General features: G+C 32.3%; 1 protein-coding gene across 1 annotated transcript; it reads right to left on the bottom strand.

The window, feature by feature from the left end:
- Nucleotides 1-8,467: 8,467 nt before the first annotated feature.
- Nucleotides 8,468-9,673, bottom strand: LOC129218724 (G-protein coupled receptor dmsr-1-like). Its single transcript, XM_054853050.1, has one exon. The coding sequence runs from the start codon at nucleotides 9,671-9,673 to the stop codon at nucleotides 8,522-8,524; it is 1,152 nt and encodes a 383-aa protein (XP_054709025.1). The 3' UTR covers nucleotides 8,468-8,521.
- Nucleotides 9,674-27,735: the final 18,062 nt, after the last annotated feature.

Here is a 27,735-nt window from a genome sequence, read left to right as displayed (position 1 = left end):
TCCAAACGGTTTTAAACTTGGTCATCGGCTTCAATAGTATCGTCAGAAAACTTATCACGCACAGCTGCAAATAGCTCAATTGGCTCTAATTGAAATTTCCTTCCGGCCAATTGATGATCTTTATTATGCCCATTGTGCCATTCACAAGACCTCGATAAATTATACTTAAGTTTTGCCTTGGCATTATTCTTGAACCAATCCTTATAAAGCTTATTTTCCAAACCTCAGGTTTTGTTAGGATCACTACACTGTTATAACCAGGGGTTCCAGACGAGTGAATATATTCCCTCTAAGGTGAAAGCATGGTACCATAGGGTGCAATACTGGCCAGGAAATAGAGCAGAGGAGCCAAAAGAACATGCAATCACAGAAAGACTTGCTGCGCATGCGCTTTTGTTTTAGACATGCATTCAACCACTTCAATATGGCGGACAAATGGTGGTTGCATCTATGTGTCTTTCACATTGAATGAAGTACACTATTGGATTAAAACACAACTTTTCTAGGATTAATTATCCGAAATAGTACAGCTTTTGATCACTTTGTAGCTTTTAGGGCTTTCAAACATAGTTAAAAGTATTTAAAAGTGCATTTACTGCTTTTCAGTTACCGTTACTGTCGTTTAGGTTCAGTTTATTGTTACTGTCGTGAAATTTCCATTATTCAAAACGCTACCGAAAATATCTATCATTATTTTCTTGAGTACTCGATAAGCAGCATTTAATCACCAAAATAACCAGCTAAAATTTTCAATAATCAATAAGTGAGGACCAGAACAAAAATGATTATTGTGCTTCGTAGGATATAACAGACTTAGCATGCGAAAACGTAAACAGCAAAAAAAAAAAAAAAAAAAAAAATCTTTCTCCGTCTGGCTTTTTTTCCCCCTTTTTCATTCAAGTGTTTGAATCATTTTCTGTTAGCGGTTAATGTCTCGATAGCCTTAGAAGTTTCTTTTGGTTTTTAAAGTATGGAAAAACTTATTGTGCATTTTATTTTGTTACTCTTGATTAACGTTTATGAAACGATTTTGTTTTTCCGTAGCTGTAATATCCAGAATATTTTTGGCTCTTCGTGTAAATAATTCATAAACACCTCTATACTTCATTTTCGACACGGGTCAGGTTTTAGTAAATGTATAATTTCTCACATTATTTAAATAATTACTCGTCTTTAAATTATAACATATTTGTGACAGCTCTTTGATACCAAGTGAAGGGTAGATATTTATTGTTATATTAACTTTTAACGTTGCTTTGTAAAAAAAAAAAAAAAACTCATCAGAACGCCGACTTTTTTCACACGTTTTTAACGGCGCCCGAGTTATTATTATTATTTATTTTATGAATTTTTAAGAAAACGATTGAGATTTCATTGGTCCGAAGAGTTTTTCATTTGCTTTTACCGGCCCGTGGGTCAAGAGACCCACACCAGTAACACTGAGTTAGAGCACTATCAGATAAATTAAATCAATGAGTACTTCTTAACTATGTTGAAAACTCTGAAATATGATCAAATGCTGTAAATACAAGTTTTAATCATTTCCAGTACTGAGTTCAATATGAAAAATGTCCAAAACGTTGAATATCATGAATCAAAAGAAAACTATAAAAAAAAACCACACACACACAACTATATTCACCCATTCCATGACCAGCCCGAAAACCCTTAACGCGCATGCCGGAGATAACGAAACGGAGTTGCTTTTTGCTACGTTGTAATAACACTTTTCTCCCCATTTTGCTATCGGTATTTTAATGTTGTTTTTGCTGTTCAGCTTGCATTCGAAAATCGCTTCGCTTTATTTGTTTTTAAGCACTGAATTAAATAGTGCAATAAAATACAAGGTTGCTAATATGTGCTGAAATATTCATACATTTACGCAGTACATAACAGGAAAATAAGAAACAATAGAGGATTGGACGAAAAAAAAATATTTTCATAACACTAATTATTTTATTGATTTATTTTTCTTTTTGCTTTTATCTCAGTATATCTTTTTTTTCCTTTTACTGTTAAATGTAAGATGATCTATCTTTCAAAAGACCTCAACAAAACATTCTTCAAACAATTGACTGATCGATCCAACGTGTGAGCAAGCGAATTGAATGGACAAAAACGCTTTAAGTGTGGGAATGATATTCTAAGAGGATAAAAGTATTCTTCGGTGCCTTTTGATATATTGTGACACTTCAAAACGACCAATAAACACAGAGACATCCCTTTGATGGCAGGACTATGGTCGACTTTTATCGTAATTCAGGTGACTTTTAAATCCCTTCTGAATGCCCAGATATCAGTTGCTCAAGCGTGGGAAGTATTTTAAAGATAAATGATTACAAAAGATCAAAACTTGCGGCTCCCCCTATTTCCCTAAAGGATACTTTTGTGCATGCAAATAAAAGCCCCCAGCTGAGAGAGGAATAACTAGATCGACTGGGAGGTCTTTATTCTCCAAGGACCCTCTTTGCAAACATCCGAGCAAGTTAGTTCCATTCAAAGAATGGTCAGAAGGTTTTAGTGTTTTGTGGTCAACCCTTCCACATTATTTTTTTTACAACAAAACAGTTTAGCTCAGAAAGGAATTTCAAAGCAAGCTTTTATGCTTATATGACGAAACATGTCTTCAGAAGGAAAAAAAAAAGAGATCTTGCTTGAAATCGAATCGTTTTAAAAATAAATAAGTAGTAAATAATAATAATAGTATACAAAAAAATAAAAAGCGTAGTAAACACATTATAATAAAAAAAAAACATACTCGTACAAAATTAAGATATATAAGATAATTTTAAAAAATAATATTGCGTAAAATAAATTATGAAATTTGAGGATTATGAATAATTTAGGGAAGGATACTTGCATAAGAAGGTGGATTTTTGATAACAAGAAAAACATATTTCTGTTTATTTGCTTTATTCAGGCATAGAAATATTGGTAAATATGTAAGGAAATATTTTCACACTTGTTCATCAGGAGTTCAAATGCCAGAATGCTAAGAAACAAAGCTACCACGAAAAGATAAAAATATAATGCCTGATTATTTGAAGCATTATACGTGTCCCATCAAAGAGTACTTGAAAAGTTAATATCTTAGTAAAATAAAATAAATTACAACAAGTTCCGTGAAATACTATAAGTTACATCCCTTTTGTCTCAGAAAAGAGCTTGATTACCGCTCCCCTAAAAGCTCCAGAACCCAACAGAGAAGCGCAATAACAGGGTTCTGCCCCTGGAAGGATCGCCGACACATATTCGGCCAAAGCAAAAACTGCTAGAAACGCCGTGACGACACAGGATCGTCGAGGGCAGTTAAGAACCATTTTCTTGCGACGAGCCTGAATCGGCCGGGGCAGTATTAACACAAACTGCGCGGCCGATCCTGTATCGGCCGGGGCAAGGAATGGGTTCAAAAACGGACACAATACGGGGGAGGGGGGAGGAGGATCTACAGTAAGGGTGTCATTTCTCTCTCTGAAGGTTCTTATTTTTTCAAACCGGCTGCCTATTTTTTAAAAGGTGCCTGTTTTTCACCCTATTTAGAGGTGCCAATTCTGCTCCGTATTGGGTGTCGCTGGTGAACAAGCGTTTCTCCCCTGAAAGGTGCCGAATGCATCCTGTAGTTTTAACAGTGTAGGAACATTTTCGCTTTAAGGTCCTAGCTTCGATGGATATGTCTACCTTTTGAATATCGTTGCCCTTTGTAACCTTGGAAAGAATTTTACTTCTTTCCCGGTTGTATTGATCTACCTGTTTGATTGTTGAGTAGATCCTGAAAAAATCATCATGATCAAGTGCATTTTGTAACCGCCCATTGTCTAAATTTGACAGTTGATCAATGGATATTTTTCAATCTCTAACATTGTTTAAAATACCCATAAACGTCATATCTTTCTCTTCGCGCATGTTCTGACGCAACTCAGTGAAACTAAAAAGTCTCTACAGATGAGGTTCCGCTGACAATTGATTAACCTGTGTGAAATAGTACAACCCACCTGATGTATTTTGCCGAGGGAACTACTGGGCGAAACGACGAGATAACTGCATTATATCACCGAATAAGAATGCATTCACCCCGCCGAAGAAATCAGAGCTCTGTTTCTTTTTTAAAGCCGGACGTGTATATTTCTCAGTGAGTGGCACGTTATCATCGGTATCTCGTCTATAATCAACCAGTCGAATGTTCCCCCCATTAAACTACCACCCTTTGAAGTCTATCTCCGGATAATGGGCACAGAGTTGGTTACCCTATGCCGACCTGCGGATAGTCTTCGAATATGTTTGACAAGTAGTTTCAGAGAAATTTTTTATCCACTACCTGCACCTGCTGTGAGAAACAAACGAAGTGGAGGGTCAGTACAGTCTGTGTTTTCATATTTTTTGCAAACTAGCGAGAAAGCCTTTTCTGGTCAATATTCAACCGAAGAAGTTCCCTCAAAAAATCTTCATCTGGCATCACTGTATTGATGGGTTCCATAACATTGTCACAACCATCAGAAATATCCAAGTGTAGCTCTGTCATAATCCCACAACAGTTCTTCCTCAGATCAAAACGGACATTGAGCTACCAATAAACTGTAATAATATGCTTCAATATTGGTAACGGGCTGTGTAGTATCGTGTTTGTAACACGGCTGATTTATTACACCTTCTTATGCGTCCTATGCAGTTCAATAACTTTATTATTGGAGCAGACTCTTCCACTTCTGTTTTGTATGCATAATCGACACCATTATCTTCATGATTAAAAGAAGCGGAAGATAAGAGTTCATAAGTTACAAAGAACTCTCCTAAACTTAAGTCATCTTAGTTTTGTGGGCAATTTTCGTATCGTTCGGTGATATTTTAAAAAAGTTCAGGAAAGCTAGTATCAAAACTTCAGCATCCTGTACCTTTCTTGTGGTTTGCAAGCATTAACAAAGACACATTTTCTTGATCTGTCTCTCAGTTTTAAGTGGCATAACCTCAACGCACATTCGGACGCCGAGGCTTGACGATGGCTCAGGAGAGCTCGCTTAGTATAGCAAATATTTGTTGCGTCCAAAGTTTCCTCCTCGTTCAGGAAGTTAGTGTTATTGTTCGCTGGATTTACGTTGGTTCAGATTTTGCTATATACTTAGCAATATGCATTGCCACATCGACTGCTGTCGCACGCCGCCGAAGCAGTAGTCTCTTGTTATAATTATCAATCATTAATTCAGTTTCATTTCACTTCAATTCGTAAAACCTACCGCCGTAGGTTCTGGCTTGCTGGTCATCAAGTATACTTTTGTAGCATGTGATACAGTCTTGCAAATCCAAAAATACACGTATTGGAATCGCTTTGCTTGTAGCATGTATTGGTGAGGTAATGGGTTTGTAATCGACAGACTAGTTGACGTAATGTGTCATCTGTCGGAATCAGAAAAGTAATCATGCTGTCTATCAATTCAGTTTTCGTGGGTGAATACGAATTCGGCATATCATGACACCAGATCAGCCTCTAAGTTGAAACTCACTCTGCCACCAAAAATTCAACTGCATTATGGCCTAAAATAGGGTCGGTGGAATGAATTTTCAAACATTAATATTTTCCGTTTCAACCTGTTCAACCACAAGAAATAAACGAGTGATACTACAGCATGAGCACTACGGATTTACAAAGCAATCATCTTGGTTTAATATACTAGAATGGTTAATTAAATTATAATGTTTCTATATAAAACTGGTAGACAACTTATATTATAAAAGATTGCTCTTACTTAATATGACTATAATAATATTATCGCCTAAATTGTTTCTTGCCTTCTGGTGTTTTTCCGCAGTATGGTTAAAATTTTTAACACATTCATTTAAAAGTCGTGAAAAAAAGAGCGGAATGAATTTGGTTAAAATCAGGATTTATTAGGTAAAATTGACTTTATCTTGTTGAAATCGGTTAAAATGTAGCCTATATTAATTGGGTCACAATTGTGAACCGAAAGACACCTTATTTATCAAAATCGGATAAATAGTTAGGCTCTACGGTGGAACAAACGTAAATAAAAAACATGCATAGACTGTTAAAATCATAACTCTTCCTTTTGGCTTTGCCGTAATGGGGTAAAAAAAAAGGTAGGCCATATCAAACCTTTTATTAAGATTTGACCATTCACTATTTTAAACACATTTGTGGCTGCAGCGACCTCTAATTTTCAATATTTGAATTAATTTTTATTGCAGTGCATAAAAATTCCTGATCTGTTTGTGCATTATACAACTTGTTTCACATTTCTTTTTCTTATTGCTTTGATGTACTGTCATTTCAAAGTACGGGAGTCATTTCTGAAACATTCTTTGGGTGTGTGAGAATCATCCATCGAAAGTAATCCAGAGTTTTAACTATTCCTTTCAGCTCTTCAAAAACGTTTGTCGCAAAAACTTGTGAAAAACAAAATCATCTCATGCGTTTAGCATAATAAACTTTTGTGACCAGGCATGAATTTATTTTTCTCTCTATTGGACAGCCTTTATTTTTTCCAAAAATTAGAATATGAAACAGTATTGACGAAAATAAAAAGCGGTTTTTCAACTTCGTATTCTTATTCATAATGATGTTTTTTTATCTTTAAAGACGTGTCAAAAAACATGGTGTCCAATATATTATTCGTGCTAAACCGTTCTTATCACGTTCGAATATGTAGAAAGAGAGATTAAGCAAAATAAGAATATTAAGAAAGTATAGAGGTATATAAATGTTGAGCAACTTTCTAAAAAGCTGTTTTAGGGTTTGTATTATGAAACAGAATAATAAAGACCGATTTGTATACATTTTATTTAACAATAAAGATACACTACGAAACAATGAAATATTTGGTTTTGATACAATGAATACGATCTCTGAAACTGCTCTTTACATGGTTGTTTGAGAACTTCTAAATTTGCTGACTAAACATAAAGTACTTTCTGAACAAACTTTTAATTAAATGAAAGCTTAAGAGCCCAGAATAACATCTCTAAATCTGAAGTTTGTTAAATATCACATGCACTTCAAACTAGATCTGCATTCTTTAAGCCTTCATTAAAATCATTTCAAAATAATGTCAGACATTTAATTGAAGAATGCAGTAAATATATTTGTTCTTGAAACAATGCTTTAGTTCCTCATTGAAATATTAAGTCTTTTACTGATTATGCTAATCAATTATTTAATCACGAGGACTTTTGCTTAGTATCTATATATTTTCAAAATGCAGAAATTAAATAATCTTATCCCTTTTAGTTATATTTCAAATCTATCTTTTAAAATTTATTGTCTATATAAAATATTTCGTAGTATTATTTTTAGACCTTTAATATTAGTTCTAAAAGCTAGTTTTCAAAAAGTGCTATAGTTCTAAATCAAACTATAATTTAATGCACAAATTTGATTATCCTATAGAAAGATGAATTTTGTTAAATAATCAGAAGCTTAAAACACTAAAATAATTGTAATCAAAAGGGAAAAAAATACGTTTTTCAAAATCCCAGTCTTGATTAGTCATATTTAGGCTACGTAATCCACTACTTTATTGAATTTTTCCTTATGAATTTCTGATTTATTATTTTTTTAAAAAAATTTTAGCATAAAAAGTGAAATTACTTTCTCGCAGGACGCAGTTTGGATTATGTATGTAATTGATCTAGTGTTTTTCTTTTTTTTAAATTTATTTTGAATAAAATGCATTTGTGCCGATTCTTGATAAATAAAATCTCATAGTACAAATAAATGCAATGAATGATTTAAAAAAAAAAAAAAATAAAAAACAGTATAAACATGACTTCATCAAATAACACGAGTACATCAACATTCAGTGACATCAAGTACGGTAATTCCTATAGCACAAGCTCTGTTTTTGTATTAAATTCATAAGAAATTCAATTAGCAAGAAAAAAAAAAAAAGGTTCACAAGTTTTAAATCTCCGTCCTTTTGAATTACTAAAATAGCAGCTAAAATTGTCTTTCAAAACCTTCTATTTAAGTTGTATAAAAGTTTACATTATGTTTTATCAAAGCGTTTATCAACTAGACTATAATTACTGTGGCTTGGGTATGCATAAATATAGAAACAATATATTAAGAGAAATGTTCCACATTAAACGATTTTACTTTTTATTATTGAAAGTAACGTTTTTTATTCAATTCTTGTATTACATGACTAATTTTGATCCTACATTGCGGATAAATTTTACTCCTTAATACACTTACCCGTAAACATTTTTATTCCATAATTTTTGTCTTACCCCCTTTTTTTAAATATTTCTACTAAATTTTGTTCTGAAAATCAAACGATGTCAATAATATATTTTAAATTGAATTTTGTCGTAAGCATTTTCAGTTTTTTCTATTATTAGTTATTACAATTATTTATCATTTTTAACAAACAGTACTAAATTGAAGTTTGCTTTGATATATCCAGTGTTATGAAAGTATCCGACTTTATTTTCTAGTTGTACTTGAATGCGAGTAATATTATGTAACTGATACCATTATATTGTGTTAACACCGAAGTTTGCAATCTCATAGTCAAACACATGTTGTCGCGACAGTACGGGACGGTTCGATGATCGGGGCTAACTGGTGCCTGTTGGCACATTTTGGTAGAAACAACAACGCAAATGTGTCCCGGAACTGTCTACTCATTGAACAATAAATAATAAAATTGATTGCACTGTTTACCAGAGCAAGTGCATCCATAGTTTCCCCAAAATTTAGATAAACGTTGTTGAAGAAATCGCTTCCAAGTATTCCACTCAAAAGTGCCAAAAGTCCGGCTGGAAACTCAGTCAGAAGAAAAAGAAGCAGAACAGCAAGCAACATTCGTGTCGTTCTGTCATGAGAGCGATCATTTTCAGCCCGATTCTTCAACCTTTGTCGACGAAGATTTGCTTCATACAAGACGCGAATGAGTCCTAAGCTTAGGGCAGTAAGAGCAACGCATGGTACAAGCTTAGTGATGACACTGAAAAGCCAAAAGTTTATCTTCTCCAGTAGCTTGTCATGTCTTTGAGCTATTTCACTGAAGTCTACACGATACATAACCGATCCATCTGTGCCTTTGAACTTCGACACGGTGAAGGTAATGTAAACAGGAATACAGAAGATGGTGCAAGTGACGTAGGTGGCAATGATTGCGTACTTTGCTCTCGGCATTGAGCACAGGTTGTTGCTGCTGGCAGGAAAACTTACAGCCATGAATCTCCAAATAGCAACAGTTACAGTCAGCCATATAGATATTGTGTGGTTTACGACTGTAAAATGAGCGTGGAAAAGTGTAAAGACAGCCCATCCGTAAGAAAACTTTTCTTCCTCGCTTAGATCTTTCCTAATATAGTTGTGAAATGTGAAGGGTAAATACGAAAGCATCACAAGCATGTCTGCTACCGCCAATCCTGTGAGAATTGCGTTCGTGGGAGATACCATACTCTTTCTGGTTAGAACTATGATGTTTAATATATTAGCAGTTATGCCAAACACACACACAATGAAACTGAGATATCCATGAATGGATCCATAAATATTTCTATATACTGTTAAATATTCTCCAAAATATGGTGAATATTCATGAAATTCCATTGCATTGTCACTGGAATTTAGAAAAGAAAAATTTGCTTCAAGTAGTTCGTCAGTTCCATTATAAAATGGGTATGTTATGTTTGAGTTTAGTGAAATACTCATGTTTATTGTTATGTTAAAATACACTTTAAATGTCTTATGTAATTATTATCTTTGTATTAGCTGCATTTCTTCATATTCAGGATGATTTTTGCTCCAATTCTGATAGAAAGGAAAAATTGCATAGTATATTTTATTTTGACCTGCAGTAACTTTTATTCTTCATGAAAATAACCTCACACCAGTTTTTACCGCTCAAGAAACTTTATTAAGTTTATGTCCAGTTGTAGATTTTTCCTCCATGCCATGGTAAATTACAATGAATCCTTCCAGTTACCCTGAAAAAAGAGAAAACTATGCTTAAATAAAAAGGAAATTTTTCATTCTTGAAGATACATTTATAAAACTAATAATTCGAAAACATTTTACTAATAACATTCTCGCAAACAATACTCGGAAAGAAAATTTTTAAGAATGAAATAGGGTAACGGCACCAGTAACAGACAAGAGTCCAGTTACAGACAGTCGTAATTTTGGATTTAAATAAAAAGACATATATGAGGGTAAAACTGTTGATGTTACGACCCATGAATACGGTGCAACCATCTAGCGTTATCAAAGTGAATTTTATGAGTCAGTTGGTATTTACAAGGCAGTGTTGGAAGGTTATGAGCAGCCGCCACGATGTCTGTTGATGTTCCATGTTCATTTGAATTTAATACGGTTTTTTATCTAAAAATGAAGAACTTTTGCACATTTTGAGGAGAAAGGGGACATGTTATCTGTTACTCATCCTTTCCGCATCCTATTTGTTACTGAGTATCATCGGAAATGTCGGTGTCTGTTACTAGGTTTCGAACCTTTTTGCGAGAATGAACAAATAAAAATAGAAAAAAGTAATTCAGAGGATCGAGAAGCAGTCAAACGTTAGATGATATGTTGTTGCATGAGATAAACATAGTTTAAAAAATCAAAATACATTAAAAGGTTCAAGAAATTGACTTAACCAGAGAGCGGTATCTGAAGCATATCTGTTACTGGTGCCGTTACAGTTTTTCTTTTTTTTTTTTTCAAAATTCAAATATTGGTCAGCGCAACTTGTAATACATTCAAAACACCGTTGTATTTCCACAAACCTAAACATACAAAAAATATAATTTGTTTTTGTACTGTATTTAGAATATAATTTATGAAATTGATTATATTTAACTGAATATTATTTTTACATTTTTATAAGGCTTCTTGTGCATTACACCTTCAAAAAGAAAGATAGCTCTTTGTGCAAGTGCAATGCTCTAGAATAATAAGGGGGTTCCGTCCCTGCTCGGTTCACTCCCTACGGCCTGTCGCTGCCTCGCGAATTTTGGCCTCAGTAACTTGTAAATATTTAATCAAATTTGGCGACAAAAAGGGGCAATAACAAGTCAAGATTAGGAAACTAATCGGCTATATTTTGCCATGTCGGGTGACAACTGATGCTGTTAGTGGCATATTTATGTCTCCAGATCATTACGGTTAGTGAGATGAGACAGGGCGGAGAGGTTTACTCCAGATATCCTGCATCTTCAATTGTACCTGTGTCAGCCTAGACCGGACAGATAGTCTAGATGAGGTAGGGATAAACCCACACGGATTGACAGTGCACCACACAGATGGATAGATATGCGAAATTTTCAATAGTATAGGAAGCAATTTAAAAATTTTAATTTAGCGCAGAGGGTCTTCACTTTTCTACGGTTTTATAATATATTGGATATATGAAATTGTAACATAAAAAAAAAAAGATTTTTTTTTATAGAAAATAGAAAACCACAAATTCAAGCAATACATAAAACCCAATATAGTCCAGCGATAAATAAGTATCCAATATTTTGAATTATTTTCGACATTCTGAGGCATTTTTCATTTTAAATATGCGGATCTTTAAAACGCTTTCACGGCAGCAAAAGTCACTTAGCATACAGTGGTGGTCAGAATTATACGGACAAAAGAAAAATCCCCAAATCTCGGCTGCATTTGTTTGGAAAGATATACAAATTTTATGACTGGAAACTGATGGAAAAAGAAACTTTTTTAATGACTTTTGTTGGAAATACATAGGAATTTCGTATTTATAGAATGAAGTAGTTTGAATTTAAGCATCCCTGTTATATGGACAAAATTATAAGGAAAATTAAATTTGTGTGTTCTAAAAAGCAAAATTTTCTGATTATTTGTTCTGCACACTATACTACATAACGATATAAATGCCTAGAAAGCGATTGGAGATGCTACATTATGGTTTTACAGTCGTAGCGTTAAGTACTAAACTAAAAGAATTTGAGAAAAGGAAAGTGGTTGCTTGTAAAGCTTCACGACTTACTGTACGTTAAATAGCAACAAATCTGAAAAGATAGAGATCGGTCATTTAGAGGTGTCTCCAAAATATTGGCAAATAAGTACAACAAAGACGAACAGGTAGGAAATCTTCTGCTTCTGTACGTGTGAAACACATGGTAATAAGAGACGTGTTTGATCAGAAAAACAAACATCAAAATATATTAGATGGGAATTCCAGCTACGGTCAGTTCTCGAACTGTTCAACATGTTTTACAAAAAGAGAAAAAGTTTCATAATGTGAAACTTATGTCGCGACCGTCTCAAAAAAAGTTCGTATGAGACAAAGGGTCGATTGCCGAAAATCCGTTGTTATGGGTAAAAAGTGGAATAATGTAATCTTTCCTAATAAGAAAAAGTTTCTTTAAGATGGACTAGATAGTTTTTGCTACTTCTGCTACGATCTCTGTGAAGAAAAAAAAAATCTCAAAGCGAACGTTTGTAGGTCGCCCAGTACTGGTCTGAGGAAGTTTCGCAACGGACGGAAACTATACCCCCCTTTTTTTTTCTTTTTTGTGCAGGTCAGTAAGAATTCTGAGAGTAATGTTGGTGTACTGAGCATTTTTTTTAAAATCAAAAACGTCTTTAATTACGAGTTTAAATGATTTGTTCAAGCAGGAAAATATTTAATGACATGTTTCTCAAAAATCAAAGTCGTTGCTTGATGCTTATTTCAAGAAATTACTGTACTGGCCGTACAAAAGGCTCGAACTAAGTTTAATGGGAGCTTTTTGATGTATTCTGGCACCCGAAGTATGAAAAAAATAGTATTTAATATCGAAGCAAGCAGGAACTCATTTCTCCATCTAAAAAGCCAGGATAATAATTTTCAAGAATATTCTTTAACTTCCATGACATTAAGACTGATAAAATTTATTGAAAACAAGAAGGATATTATTGATTACAAGATTTTTCAGGGAAAAACGCTCTCGTTGTCCTTATAATTTTGTCCAGTTTTAACAATGACATTTTTTTAAATTAATTACGGAAAAACAACTATATTTTGTATTTTCAAATATTCTGCATTTCACAATGATTTCAAGCATAAAAAGGCATTTTGTGGATGAATTTCAATAAATTATTTCAGATTTTTTTTTTTTTTTTTTTTTTTTTTTGTGCGAAACTTACTGCAGCCCTTATAATTCTTATCACATTGTGTATACCCTAAACTATCGATCCTTACTATTATAAATGTGAAAGTAACTTTGTTTATGTATTTATTTGTTTGTCTGTTACCTTTACACACCTTAACTACCCAAACCGATCATCATAAAATTTCGTAGACACGTTGCCATGGGTGCTGGGGTGAACATATGGTACCTTTCATTTTGAAAAATAGTATTTAATTTTTTTAAATCCAATTTATGAGGAAAGTCATACATTTGCGAATATCTGATTGAAAAAAATGTCATATTTGTTCGATTTTTGCAGCATGTTAAAGACCTTGAAAAACTGCACGAGGTGATCTTCACCCGAAGTTCGAGAGATAGTTAGAACACCCCCTATGTAGACATTTGAAGTTTATTTCATGATACAAAACGAGACTTATCTTGATTTTTGGACTTATATTGTGAATTGTTTTCGCCAAGACAGGAAGAAGTATTTTCATATTACGAGTATAAAACGAGGCTTACCTTGAGTTTTTTGTATTGCAATGTGTTTTCGCCAAGACAAGTAGTCATTTTGACGCTAAAATGAAATATTTTGCTTGGAATAATTGCATGAATATTTCCTTTTAAAATTAAATTCAAGAATCTGGTACAAGCTATTTTAGGCTCTAAATCATTACCCCGTGCGCATTAGATATAATAGAATTTAGTATTGAATCAAATTTGAAAACTGTAAACTCGCATAGGTTTGTCTTGATCCAGATTAATAATTACTGACTGGAATTTCTTTTATTGACCAGAACAGTCTTGTCGTTTCAACATTTTAACGAAGGGAAGGTCTTCACTTTATATTAAACTTTAAAAAAAAGTATGGTATATCAACACCTTTTGCTTCTTGGTCCTTACGTATCACTCGACTATCCCTGAACTTCGTGGAACTAACGCGAAGATTTCAAAACCAAATTCCCTTGGCAATTTTATCAGTTGTCGCCAAAGAATAGTTTCATGGCTTTATTAATGTGCGAAAAAATGATCATTTTTTGAAATTTGCCAACAAAAGTCTCAATCAACCGAATTAAATTCCTAAAAAAACCTAGAAAAATGGTAAAGAATTTTCAAAACTTTTGATGAGTTCCAAAAGCGCAAGCTTAACATTTTCGATAAAATGTAAAATAATCCGGTTACTAAATAAAGCAAACCATTAAATATATCCCTCTCAGCCCCCCGATACGTCAAAAAAAGATTTATTTTCCGTTAAGAACCCAAATAAGAACAGAACATCCCCTTTATTTAAAAAAAATAAACCTGAATGCAAATATTTTCCCCAGCATCATAAACTTGTCAAATTTCCCGTGAATGTGTAGTAATGTAGTTCTTTTGGCAATTAACAGTATATTTGGAAGTCTATTTTGCTTTTTAGCGCGGCTTTAAATGATATTTAATTGCAAAAAAATGGAAAATGGACCAAAAATGACATTTTCTATTTATTTAGTGGACAGAGTTACGATAACGAGGTCGTGAAGAAAAAATAGAAAATCTTGGCGACCCAGCCTTTTTAAAAGTTCCATTAAAATGGCTGAAAAAACCGCCAAATCAGTTAAGGTAAAAATCCTATTTAATTCGATAGTAAAGTTTAAGGCAATCCGCGAAATAAATGAAATAAAACGTTCAAATAACATAAAAAAATCTGTTAAAATGTACAGTACTTGGCGAATGCTAAGTTTGTTTTTAATCTCCAGTCCCGCCAAGTGACCACTTTAGCTGTAGCCCATTGGTGAATTATTTAAAATTTTTATGAAACGTGAAATGGTCATCTGTGTTTTTGAGGATTAATGATGCTAATTGGAGTTTTGTGGGACTGGTGTTCTTATTCTAATGGCGGCAATAAGGAGTAATGTTCTTATTTTAAAGGGTTTTTTTTCAAATTCAAATCCTATTAGAATGTTTCTGGTGAAGAGTTTCGGAACCATTAATGGCGGAAATTTTCGAGGGTTGAAATTGTTGTTTGAAAAGGCTGATGTCATTAGTCTAATGGGGATTACGACAGTTTTTCTTTTCCCCATGTAAATTTTTATGTAGTATTGTCTTTATTTAAATGGGAATTTTTAAAAATTCCTGCGTTTATTCTGATTATAACGGGATCTTTATTCTGATCTTTTAGATGTTTTGAACGAAACCTTTAACGTTATTTCTTAGAAACTGTTGACTTCCTTTTGTGGTTATTTTAAAGATTCGATGTTCTCATTCTAAAGGGAGATTTTAGGATTCATTTAGGATTCATGTCCAAATAAAGATTAGTCGTGACTGCTGACTTTGTTTTGGGACTGTTACCTTTGCAATTTTAGGCGTATTTCTCCTTATTCAGGAAGAACATGTGTCGTGTGATCTCTGTTTCTTTCTCTGGCAGAAAGTTCTGCAACAATTTACATATCCAGCATAGTACCGGGAATTATCTGACGGAGATCGGGATTTATGAAAAAGTTGACTTCATTTAAAAATTGTTGCCCTTGATCGAATGGGAGTTTTTAGGAATTACCCATAGTTAACCTATTTTTCACTCTTATAATTTTTTTCTGATTTATATTATGTAGCACTTTATTTTTTTGTAAGTATTTGACCTCTGTCTATGTTGGCCTGAATCGGTTGACAAAATCTACATCAATATAAGTGAAGCCGAGGGTAAAAGCTAGTGTAATAATAAAATTACTGAGTAGCAGGCCACATGACTTAGTTCAAATGAATTATCACACAATATTTTACTTATATGCAAAGCCATTTCATTAATTAAATGTCGTAAAAATATGCGGCAAAGTGTCTTAAACAAATTTTGAGACACACCTAAAGTTTTTAATGTTCAATTAACGTATCTCAATAAATAAACCATGGATATTTTTAAATTTCTCCATAATAACTATGATTTAAACACTTGTAATGCGAATTTTAGTTTTTACGTTTTTATTTTTAACAGCGTAAAAATGCTTTACATTGCAAAACATAAATTAAAAACAGAATAGAAAATTCCTGCTTCTCATTTACAACCATCAATAAGCACTAAGAATTAGTTTTTAAGGACTGTAGTTTCAAGGTATTCATAATATTTTTTGAATGGAAAAATATATTTTTAAAGTTAAACAAAACTGTATTCCACAGAAATGAAACGAATAAATTTTATCAAAAAAAATGCCATTTTCATTTTCTCTATAGCATTTTGTTTAAATAAATTACAAATTTAGTATTTTTAGTAGGAATATTTAAAGTATTATATGTTTTCCTTTTTGTACGCACAAAAAACAAGCATTGAAATGTAAATTTAAGATTACAAAAATAAAGAAACATAAGTGAATGCATATTATTTTTAAGAGTAAAATCTATTAAAATGCTATGCCCGAAAAAAATATGCCCGAATTATATTTATCGCCCGAAAAATATATGCTAGAAATAAAATTCGAATTGACAATAAAAAAATATATAATAATAAAACTGAAAAAGAAAAAAAAATCACATATCAATCAACATGAGCATCAAAAAAGAAATTAATTGCCACATCTTTATTTTGAACGATAAACAAATACTTCATTTTTTATTGCATTGATGCAAGGTAAAAAGAACAAATTATTTGCGTAGTAAGACATCTAAGTAAAGAAAGCTCTCTGTTTAGGCAAATATTGGTTTGGGAAAAGAGGTTTTTATCAATACTTATTCAATTGAAAACGCAAAAAGAACACAAAGCGCAAACAAATAGTTTTTTTAGTAGCAAAAAGGTTACATGTAATATCTATTTTCTCTAAGTAAATAATTTATTTAAAGATATTTTTTATCAATCCGTTTTAAGAATAAAAATATTTTCAAAGGGAAAATAAATAAAATCTCGGCTCCTCTGCGGTCAAAGTTAGAGACTCAAAATTCACAAGAACAGTACAAATGCATTCTAGAAATTTTATTTGAATTATATAACTAAATAGGAAAGCCAAAAGGTAAAAAAAAAAACATGAAACAAAGCATTTTATTATTATAGCTGATAATAATGTAATTATTGTTCGTAAAAAGAACTATTATTCCTTATTCATGTGTTATTTTATTTTTATCTATTGTTTCTTCATTTCTGATTAAGCAGTCTTGAAAGTTGAACATAGCTCATAACTGAACATTCAAATGCAATTGAGAAAAGAAAAAAAATGAGCTGATAATCTTCAAAATTGTTCTTTGCTCAAAACCTTATATATTAGTCAGCCATAGTTCCCACTAGATTAAAGCAGTAAGGTGCAAATTGGCATCTAGTGAATGGTAAATGTATGAATTACCAACTTTTTCTGCACAAAAATTGTAAATTATTGCAGACAAGTGTTTCGGTGTTAAAGGTACACCGTTTTTAATGCAAAGAAATGTGAGCTTTTGGATGAAAAATCCTCCGAGGAGAGCAACAAGGCGGAACATAACAAAGTATGAATAGCGAAAAGTGGAAATTAACAAAACAAATTAAACAAAATGATACCTGGAGTCAAAATATAATTTTTTCTTCCTAATTTTCATTTTTTGCTATTTATACTATGTTCTGTTCCATCGTGTTTATTTCCTCGGCTATTTTTTTATCCAAAAGCTCACTTTTGTTTGCATTGAAAAAGGTGTTCCTTGTAACACCGAAACACGCTTCTACTATAATTTGCAATTTGTGTGCATCAAAACGTTGGTTTTTTATTCATTTAATTTTCAAGCACAAAGGCATTTATTTGTTATCTAGCAAAGGTTTTTTTCAAACTATCGACACGAAGTTTTGACTATTTACATGTTTTGAGTGTGACAATTGGTTAAATACTTATGACAGAAAAACGAATAACATTTGATTCAGTCTTATTACTAATTAGAAAGTTCAGTGCATAGGCTTGTGCATCCCAAAATGCCATCATACTCTGATACGTGGTATGGAATGTGGGTTAAAAATTAGCAGTCAAACTAGTATTTTGAGTATTCTTGCTTTATCAGTTCTAGTTTGGCTATATAACGCCCCGACGGACCACGAAACATTTGCTGAGTAGTAGAGCTTCATTGGGCCATAGCACCTCATTATGATGGCTGCTATAATCTAATTATAATAATCACATCAAAGTTTGCAATCGCCTTTGAATAGAAGATCTGATTGAAAGATGGCTAATAGCAGTGAAACATGGCTGCCTATAGCAGTGGAACATGATTGCCTATAGCAGTAGAACATGATGATTAGGAATTTAAGGAGTAGGTTTTAAAAGTTAAAAGTACTAAGAAATAAAGTTATTGATTGCAAAACTTGTGCTTCTCCCTAGTTTGTTTTAATTAATAGTTACAGCAGCGAGAAAAAATTTATCTGTCACAAATGTCAACAATACAATAGAAAAAAGGAAGTCAAACATGGTCAAAATTTACCATTATTAACCATTAAATTTTAACCATCTAAGATGGGATTGCACGTCCTATCTTTTTCTCTGTCTCGCGTTTTCTCTCTCTCTATCACGCAGACGTTTTTTTATACATAAAAAATAGTTAAAATCGAAACCAAGAAATGTTGGGGGTTCCAAATAATATCATCAATTATTTAGGTTTATTTTGATACATTTGGCTTTAATCAAATCCCTATTTTCTTTTATCTTGCAAAGTCACAAATGCTATTTTCAAGGTTTGTAACGTATTTTCCGATCTTAGACACGTGCGTGCCTTACGTAATGAAATGACGAAATTCCTTTTTCATTTGATTGGCCGCTTCGAGAGAACTTATTTTCCAATTTCATATTTCATATGTAAATAGCTCGCCAAGGATATCATTGTATTATATCACCATGGAGGAAATAAAAAGAAATAATTTCAACCACAGGTATTGTTTTCTGCAAAGGACTCCAATTACACTCTGCAACTCAAAAGGGCACTAATTAAATTAGATATCGGTGTGATAACTCCATTTGATATAACCTCATCGCACAACAAGAAATAATTTGCAAAAATACGCCTTTTTGCTAAATTGTAACAAGGAAAACTATTCCCTTTATTACAAACTATAATATTCTGTGATACGCATAAATTTTATCCTCATGCGAAAATAAATACAGTTGGAATGTGTCTGCAGCATATTCCTTTCAAATAGAAAGAGGAATCGTTTGGAAAGTATTCTATCAAGCTCAAATATAAAGCATTTCAATACGATACAAATATTTCAATGCGATTCACCTGAGATTATGCATATTTCACGAAAGTTTTATGCAATTTCCAGACATAATAAAATTTTCTTTGCATTTAGAATGCAAAATATGCTTCATTTATATTTGAAGGAATATTTTACCTTCTCTTGGAAATTCAAGAAAAGTTATTATCCTATTCACTGCTCTTCGTTTGAAATGCTGCGATAAATATGAAAATTAGCTAATGATTTTGAAAGGTTTGCACCTTTATGCAGACATATTGTTCAAAACATTTTTGAAATACTTTGATATACATAAAAGTGATTTATGAAAGATGATTGGAGTCTGAATGCCGTATTTTTATCTCTTCAATTGTTCTGGTAAAATTTTAATACAACATATAATTAGCTAAGATTAACTAAATATGAACAAAAAGGTTTTTTCTTGTTTTCATGAAATTATTAAATATCTGATCTGCTGTTATTAAATTGCATTGGAAGGCTGTTTGAACAAACTCATTCTACCAAAGAAATTTAAAGATTTTCTGAGTTTTGTTCAACGCTAAAGTGCAAGTTATTGTATTGTTAAACTGATTCGTTAGAAAGTATTTTTTCAGCAACAGTTCTTAAATTAACATAACTATTTTTTTTTATTTGCAAGAATAAAATGTTTAATTACTTTAAACATTTCACCTTGAAATAAGTAAAGTTTCCATATTTGAGTATTTTACATACAAAAATATCAAAACAAAAAGTTCAGAACATTCTTTTAAAACCTTTGAAAGTAAGATTTTATTTGATGCATTTTGGTTGCACATATTTTATGAAAAAACAGAAAACCCACGTAGTTGCATGCACGGGTTACCATCCTTAATGGCAGCATTGACTGGTCAACAAAGCGCTCGACACCTGGCTTGGTGTCCGAGTCAATGGCATCGAGTATTGTTGAAGGATTACTATCGTTTCTTCCTGTGAAGAAATGGTAATTTTCGATGGATATGAGGGTGACCTAGATAACGCTTCGTCACACCAGTGCTGCCCAAGGACCATGGCTTTGGATGGCACATTGTTTGACCATCGGGCGCCTCCTGTACATACTGCCGGCAGTTTGACAACGGACCGTTTCATCACACAAGTTGTGGAGCCTGATGCTTAGCCCTTGTTTTAGACTGCCGCGAACCCGGTTTTACGGCAAGACAATGTCGGACGTCGCATGGCGAAATCGAAACAGTTTGACCGGAATTACTATCATTTCCTGACCAGAAGCCTCTTCAGATCCAAATCTCATCAAAAAATCTGTATAATTCACCTATTTATCATTTATTTTCATCTAAACTGAAACTATAATATTCGTAAAATCAACTGCACAACGTCACATTTTTAAAAAAAACTTAGGTGCAATTAAAACTGCAACAACATATTTTTATGATATTATGTATGTTTTATAGTTTGAATTTAAGAAAATATCACGGTTATGTCGATCTACGGAATTGTCTAAAGTTCAATGCAAATGATTATAATTAGATGTGCTTCTAGCCAAACGTATAATTTGACTTTTAAACAAAGGTATAAGATGTAATTAATCATCAACAAGAAGTTGGCAAAAAGTTTAGCATAAATTACAGAAATATTAAAATTTACATTTTCAGAAAATATTATACAATATGATTTTTTTACTGTGTTTTAACAGTTTCAAATCACCACGTTGCAGATGGTTTAATGGGAATAACTTGAAGCAAACACTTTCTCACATAAACATTTATTCTCCACCATGAAGAGTATAAAAGGACGACACCTTTTATTTATTACTTCTCTTCTTACGCACACTCTCTCGCTTAGAATTCTAAACACGTCTTCTTTCTTGCTGGTGTATTGTTTCTCATATACCATCAATATGCCATTTCTTTTTAGGGCATAAGGAACTTAGAGAAAACATGTGCGAAAGGATTCCCAAAACCGAAATTACAGGGTTTTATCTTTGTTTTACTGGTTTTTCTGGATTTACTTTTTAGAGTATTTCTGAAGACGAGTATTTTTTGTGGATGTGGAGCTATATTTACTAAAGGTTTAAACATCCAAAATCAAGATCAAATGGGGAAAGAATGGTAATGCTTGAAAACACATTTATATTAATGTGTCTTACTTCAACCGTGATACATTAGCCTGAAAAAATCTCTCTCTCTGTCTATCTATCTATCTATCTATCTATCTATCTATCTATATCTCTCTCTCTCTATATATATATATATATAAAGAAACACTATCATATGTTGTATTTATAATCTGGACAAGTCAACCAAAATGAACTTCACTAAAAAGGAAACCCCCTGATGAGGCCCCAGGGTATTTTAGGATTTTTTCACTTTTTCCTTCTTTTAAAAGAATTTTTCGTTTTTGTTCAATCCTTATATATATATATATATATATATATATATATATATATATATATATATATATATATATATATATATATATATATATATATATATATATATATATATATATATATATATATATTAGTTATGAAAATAATAGAAACACTTGGACAAAAAAAATTTTGGAATCGCTACTCTGCCGTAAATGTTCTGTTTATAAAGGTGCCCTTTTAACTTTAATCGCTCACACAGGTGACTCTATATGGTGATTGAGTTCTGTGATCATTTTTGCTGCAGTTGTTCACTTCTTCACTTCTTAGACATTACAATCCTCTTCAATACGGTCAGTTTATTTCACTGAGCTTCGCTTTCCGCCCACTATTTCGCTTTGCCGAGCTTGTCTTACCGCGCTGTGTATATGCTGTCATGACTTCAGACTTCAGATACTGTACTTTTAGATGCGCCACAAAGTTACACTTGTTCATTTACACTTGCTTCAGCTAGAAGCGCTCCAACAATTTGGCCTCTTTAAAAATTTGAGAGGTCCGACATTTCACGTGCTTGAAAAAAATCCAAGACTTCCAGAACTTCCGTTAAACCACCAAATAGTACCAGAATATGTACCTTGCTATTTATTTTTAAAAAAAAATTAAAAAAAAAGAAAATTAATTTGAATTTTGACATTTTGAATTCAAATTATGTTTTTCGCATTTACGAGTGTGTATATTTAGGCGTGTGTGTTTGTGTGTGGGGGTATGTGTGTTTGTGTGTAAGGGGTATGTGTATGTGTGCGCGCGTGTGTAAGACATGGATGCAACCTGGAAACGGCTTTCGCTATAGGAGCAGCATCGTGAGGACCCGGTCGACGGTGATGGTGCGGAGGGTGGCGGTGGGAAAATAAATGATAGGACATCAAAACAGTCAAGTGAGAACAATAAGCAATCGTGATTGCTCAAAAAAAAAAAAAAAACAGATATCTAATTTTATTTTTCATTTTTTATAAAGAGCATTCAAAATGTCACTTTTATTCTCTGGTGTTTCCATTATTTTGATAACTACCTATATATATATACGTATCCGTTCGCAAATTTTGAAACAAAAATTTATTCACTTTTACTTCGCAGATTTATTTTTGAATAAAATTAAGCGTGTCTATTTTAGCGATTGAGATATGCCAGGAGTATTCCATACGCCGAAAATGTGAGGTGTGCACTGTAACCGGTTGAAAAAGCTTCTAACATTTACTTGAACCCATGTACCTTTTGTCTTTTTACGTGTATTAAAAAATATTTTTCACTTACGGTCTCTTTTCTTGATGGTGCGTCTGTGTACATCACCACTTCAGAAAAGCATTCCCGACCGAAATTGCGACACCCTGTACACTAAAACCTGTCTTTCTGCTGTCTTTTTTTTTTTTTAGTGCGTTATTTTATTTATTTATTTATCTATTTATTTTTAATATGATTTTAGGTGTGCGGTATATAAAAATTTCAACCAGAATTGGGCTCAGTTGATGAACTTATTTATAAAACGAGTACAAGGTAGTATCTTTAAGTGACGACAGGGGCTCCCCAATGACAGGTCACTGTAGCTTCCCATGAATTTCCTTATTTGGCAAACTTCATTTGACGATTCGGCAAAATTATCCTTATTCGGTTTGGAGGTCTATTCGGCAAAATTTGGAGTTTCATTCAGCAAGAGTATTATAGTTCGGCGAATTTGGAGTTTCATTCGGAAAAACTATCATTATTTGATGAAAGATGCAGCCATTCGGAAATACTATCTTCATTCTGCAAAATTTGGAGTTATCTTCGGCGAAATAATCTTTATACGGAAAAGTTTGGAATTCTGTTCAACAAAATTTGGATTTCTATTAGGTGAACTTACCATCATTCGGCAAAACTTGGATTTCCATTCGACAAAAATTATCTTCATTTGGTAAAAGTTTGGAGTTCTATTCGGTAAAATTTATTTTTCGGAAAAAATTTGAAGCTCTATTCGGCAAAACTATTGCTATTCGCCGTAACTTGCTCTCTAAAAAATGTAAGTTCTGGTCGCACCTGAGTTATGAAAATGATTTTAAACCAGTTTTAAGCAGAAAAGTTTGCGAATTGTCAAACTACGATAATTAATGATGATCCATTTAAAAAAGATTTTGCATGTGTCAAACACATGCGATTATTTTTTAATGTTCACATGTGTACTTTTTTCACCATATTATAAAAAGGTGTGGTGGTGTCACGCCCTTCCTCCGTGCAAAAAAAAAAAAAAAATGTATTTACGCACGCATAAATTCTATGAAATTTTGAGTTTATTTTTGAGGGGAGGCGGGGGGGGGGGGCTTGTGTGCAATAGCGATACTCTTAGCGAGCGTATATTGAATGAAAAATTTAACGAATAAACGCTTATGCGCGAAATGTAGAACTTGCTTTAAACGCATATTGGGAAAAGTAGTCCTCCCCGTGCCCGAATTCTTGCCCCTAAGTATCTCTATAGTCTGATACTAGGTGTCACCACAGGTGATATTGTTTCTAGTGGCAGTTAAGAAAACTTTTTTATTTTCTTTTTTTTTTTTTTTATTTATTTTTATTATTATTATTATTATTATTTTTTTGTGGACGTTTCGGGAGTCTAGTCCACCTTCGTTGTAGTTTGGAAACACTTTTGGTGATTTTTGAAAACTTGATTTAGCTTAATACTATTTGCAATTGTTCTTTTAATTTATAAAAATGTGCTCCTTTAGCTGTATTTTATATATTTGGTTTAGGATAAATAGTAAACTAAATAATTTGAGATTTTCTATGTTTAGATTCACACCACATAGAGCATAAAGCCGCCATATTGGCTGCTCTCTGATGTTCCCATTTTCGAACCCTAACCAGATTGGAGTAAAAATGGTGATGCAGTGTTCTGTGCACCAAAAGCGTTTTTATGAAGACAAACAAGGAAAATGGGTACGTCGCCCTCAATGCACCTTGTGTCAAACACAAAATGTGTTCCGAAGCGAAGAAGAAAGAAAATCTTTTTCTACACTTGTTTGGAAGCATAAAAGAGCAACCATACACTTATTGAAAACGTGCTTTGTAAAACAGTGCATAGTTTGTGACTTTTTTTTTTTTTTTTAACAATCTTTTATTAGAATGTTTATTGAAGGGAGAACGAAAGATGGACAACAATTTTCAATTCTAATAAAGTGCATTTTCTGAAAACATTTTTAACGGAAAACAAATTGTGGTTAATGTATTTAAGCTTAAATACCTAATGCAGGCTTAGTTGGTGATGTATGCATTTTTTTAGTACAATTGATCGTAACATACTATGCTAATAAATGGCCAAAAAGATTAGGAAGGACAAATACAGCACCTTTACCCTATACTCCATTTTTACTAAGCACAATTTTTCCATTTTTTAAAAATTCTTCCCTTGTAAATCAATTTAAGCATATCCTGCATATCTGCACACAAGAAACTACTATAAACTTTTTCAGTGAAAATGGATCGTAAGTTTTATACTCGCAAAATTTTTGGGCATTTTAAAAATCTCTTCACTTTTTTTAACGTTTTAAAGTGTGGTTCTTCGGGGCAACGGGGTCGTACATGAACTTGGAGTACAAGGGTCGGGCTCGTTAAAAAAAAAAAAAAAGGAGCTGAGCCGTACGCTACTACTCATATGTATTAAAATCTGACAATATTTGTAGAACTTAAATTTAAACTGAAATGTCTGTGTTTAATATTTTTATTTTATATTCAGTTCAACAAGGGTCATTCCTTCAAAACAACAGGTGTACAGTTATCCTTTAATATGTTTTATTTATTTCGAACTAACACTTTATCTTTTAATAACAATGCCATTCGTATTCATCTATTCATGTAATAAAAGCTATTTTTCTAAAAATTTTGCATTTTTCGCTACAGCTAATCTGTTATTTTATTCCGAAATTCAAAAATGAAAGAAATCTAGTCTCCAAATCCAATTTCGTTCCGGGTAAAATTTGTACGTGTACTGTACAAGAATTTTCAAAAGGAATCGGTAAACGAATAGACAAATCAAAAGAAAGATGCCTCATTTCAACTAGATGCTAAAAGATAAAAATTTTAAGTTTTTGATAGATTTTTTTGTTGACGAACATAAAAAGTATAGATAGTAAAAATTAAGAAAGAAAAGTAATATTTTGCTTCAATAAGCATTTGCACAAAGAGTAAATACAAATAGCTATTTCTTTTGCATGGAAAAGAAAGCACTTCATTTACTTAATGGGACTAACAAATCAATACTTACCTAAACGAATGTGAAGTCTAAAAAAAAATTGCTTTCTCTCTCTTTTGTTTTATACTTTTTTTTATGTCAAAAAAATGCTTTTTTCGACTTGTAAAAAAGCTTGAAATCTGCACGAAATGGTCGGAATTTCGGAGCATTAAATGCTTTTCTAGCATTTAGTTATAGGAATAAAATTTTACAAATGGGGTTTTGAATAATCGGGATAATGTGATTTTATCAAATTTTGAAACACAGCGTACTGCCAAGGTTTATTATTTTTTAAATATTTTAATTTCAGCGAAAAATGTACCATTGCAAAAGTTATATTTTGAGCTGATGTGTACTAGAAGAGTATTGAAGAAATTAAAATAAATTAATAAATGAAATATGATTTTATTCACAAGGCCAAAATGCTTAATTGGTTTACATTTAATTAAAATACATTTTAAATTTTAGTTTTCGAAAATATATATTGATCAACAAGAACTACTATAGTCTTTCAGTTTTACAACCTCTTCCTCAGCCTGCTAAACCAACAACAACACGCAAACGAATACTGCAAAGATCTACACTCCTGACAAGTGCTCCAGTAAAGAAAGATCAGAAACAAAAATTTAAAAAAGCAAGAAAGACTGTCATGAAGCCACTAGATGATGTTTCGACTAAAGCTTCTCAGAAGACTATTAAAAAGACTACTACCAAAAAGACTAAATCTAAAATATCTGCCACAAAACATAAGATTGCGAAAGAGAATAATAAGAAGATAGATGAAAAGAAATTTGATGATGTAAGGTACATTTTCTGTGATGAAAGGTTCATTGAAGAAGATGATCAGCCAACGGAAAACTGGATACAATGTCGTATTTGTACTCGGTGGTGTCATGATGAGCGTTCAGCACTTGAAAATGGTTATGATTTTGTTTGTGATTATTGCAATGATTAGTATTGTAGCAGAAAAATGTTTTCTTTAATATAGTCCTATGGATTTTGGATGTTGATTTTTTTTTAAATTAATTTCGTTGTTTGTTATAATAATATCTGAAATAATTAGCATTGCAGCACAAATTTTTTTAATGTGTTCCTTCAGTTTTCGATTTTTAATTTATTTTTAGTTTCTTTTTTTTAAATAACTACAATAGTTATTATTGTAGTAAAGAAATGTTTTTGAATATGTTTCTTTTACTATCGATGGTTATTTTACTTTTAATGTTTACTTTCTTGACAAATAATATCGTTGTTCACTTTGCACTAGCACCAAATCAAATTTACCCTGGTTTTCGGGAAAAGTGGATATTCATGCCATTGTTGAAAACTTGCCTTATATCTAATAGTTTAATTAATATTTAGGACAACCGTTATTGTATTAAGTAAGTTCATCAAATAAAGACTGATTATAAACATTTGCTTCAATTTCCCCAGTTATAACTAAGCGATAATAATCGAGAAAAGCTTAAGGTATTTACGTTCCCTACACGTTTGATAAAATCTATCAGTTTGTGAACGTTAAAAAATCGATTACAATAATGTTTTCATATGAATCCTAGAATGTTTAATACAGTCTAAAATATACTCAAATGCAACTGACAAGTAACCTATCCAAGACCTACCCAAGTGTGAATCACCAATATTGAACCTTTTTTTTTTAATAAATCGGTAACTGACACCTTTAACGGATGGAAATTTACCCCTAAATATTAGATCATTGGGATATTAGAGGGTATAATGTAATTAAAAAAATAATAATGACAAAGAATCAAACGATAGTTGAAAGTGTTAAAAAACTAAGCAAACTCAAGTTGATGTGTTTCAGAATTTTTCTGAAATTAGTAATATTAGGGTGAATGACCCTGAAACGTAAATCTATCG

Source organism: Uloborus diversus, chromosome 1 (genome assembly GCF_026930045.1).
Source record: "Uloborus diversus isolate 005 chromosome 1, Udiv.v.3.1, whole genome shotgun sequence".
Lineage (NCBI taxonomy): Eukaryota > Metazoa > Arthropoda > Arachnida > Araneae > Uloboridae > Uloborus > Uloborus diversus.
This window is presented reverse-complemented; position numbering and strand designations above follow the sequence as displayed.